This window comes from Corvus brachyrhynchos, unplaced genomic scaffold (genome assembly GCF_000691975.1).
Source record: "Corvus brachyrhynchos isolate BGI_N302 unplaced genomic scaffold, ASM69197v1 scaffold219, whole genome shotgun sequence".
In the NCBI taxonomy this organism is placed as follows: Eukaryota; Metazoa; Chordata; class Aves; order Passeriformes; family Corvidae; genus Corvus; species Corvus brachyrhynchos.
The window spans coordinates 1,137,132-1,138,272 of NW_008240034.1; the positions used below are offsets into that span (position 1 = coordinate 1,137,132).

At 64.6% G+C, this 1,141-nt stretch overlaps 1 protein-coding gene across 1 annotated transcript in view; it reads right to left on the reverse strand.

Moving 5' to 3' along the window:
* Nucleotides 1-211: 211 nt before the first annotated feature.
* The window catches only part of LOC103622171 (serine protease 57), a 2,702-nt gene continuing 1,772 nt past the window's right edge, over nucleotides 212-1,141 (reverse strand). The window contains exons 6-7 of the mRNA XM_008641073.2: nucleotides 736-996; nucleotides 212-652 (exon numbers count right to left, since the gene is read on the reverse strand). Of these exons, the coding sequence (XP_008639295.2) occupies nucleotides 473-652; nucleotides 736-996 (441 nt within the window). The 3' untranslated portion in view covers nucleotides 212-472. The remainder of the gene's footprint in view (nucleotides 653-735; nucleotides 997-1,141) is intronic.

The following is a 1,141-nucleotide window of genomic DNA, read 5'->3' on the forward strand; positions in this document are numbered from 1 at the left end:
GGGGGGGGCGGGGAGGGGGAGCCACACCCCGGCGGGAAGGCAGCTGGGGATGCTGCTGGGGTGGCAGCACCTGGATGCAGATCCTGGCTCCTCTGGGGCAGGGCCTGGTCCTGGGTGGAGGCTGCACTCCCTTCCTTCCTCCTGTACTCCCTGCTCCACCCACCCGTGCCCAGGACAAGTCAGGGGGACCAAAACAGAGGGGGAGCAGTGGGATGGGGACTGAGGGTTTATTGAGGAAGGTAAACGTCGCCACTGTGAGAGGATGAACGAGGGGCTTCTGGTGCAGCTTAGGGGGGACAATGGGCAGAGGGGGGCTCCTGCCCTGATCTGGGTCAAGGAACCCGGAGCATCAGCTCCCAGCCCTGCCAGAGCTGGAGGACGTGGAAGTTCTAGCCCTCTTCTCCCCTCCCATGAGACGTCTCGGCCCCTCTTCCCACAGCCTGCCTGCCCCCCGGACTCCCTCCCAGCAACGCTAGGGCTTCAGCCACCCCTTCCGATGGCGGGACCCTCGCACAATGTGATGCACCCAGTCAATGTAGTTGGAGATCTTGGTGTAGATGTCAGGGAAGCGGCGGTCCCCACATCTCTCCCCAGAGAATGAGACGATGCCATAAACCTTTTTCTTGAAGACCAGGGGTCCCCCGGAGTCACCCTGCAAAATGAGGGGGTGGGAGGGAGAACTGAGGGTCTCCCAGTGGGGGCCAGCGTGGGGGACGGGGCCAGGGGTGCACTCACGGCGCAGACGCCCTGCAGCGTGGTGTTGCGGCTGGCCCCGCACAGCATGTTGGCCGAGACTTTGCCCCTCCACAGCGTCCGGCAGAGGCTCCGCTTGACAATGGTGGTGTTGGTCTCCATCAGCTCGGTGGGCTGGTCTCCAAAGTTGGAGGTGTCCCCCCAGCCCATCACGTAGCAGACAGTGCCAGGCTTCAGGTCGATGTGTGGTGAGGGCAGGCGGATCCGCTTCACGAACTCGTTCAGCGTGGCCGACCTGTTCAGCTGGGTGGGCAGCGAGGGTGGGGGTGGCTTTGCTGCTGGGGCAGAGCCCCCCAGCTGCTCCTGCCTGGTTCTCCCTCGCATCCCAGCTCACTGCTCCTGCTGACACCCCCCAGCCCTGCTCTTCCCTCTTCAGAGGCTGGGTCCC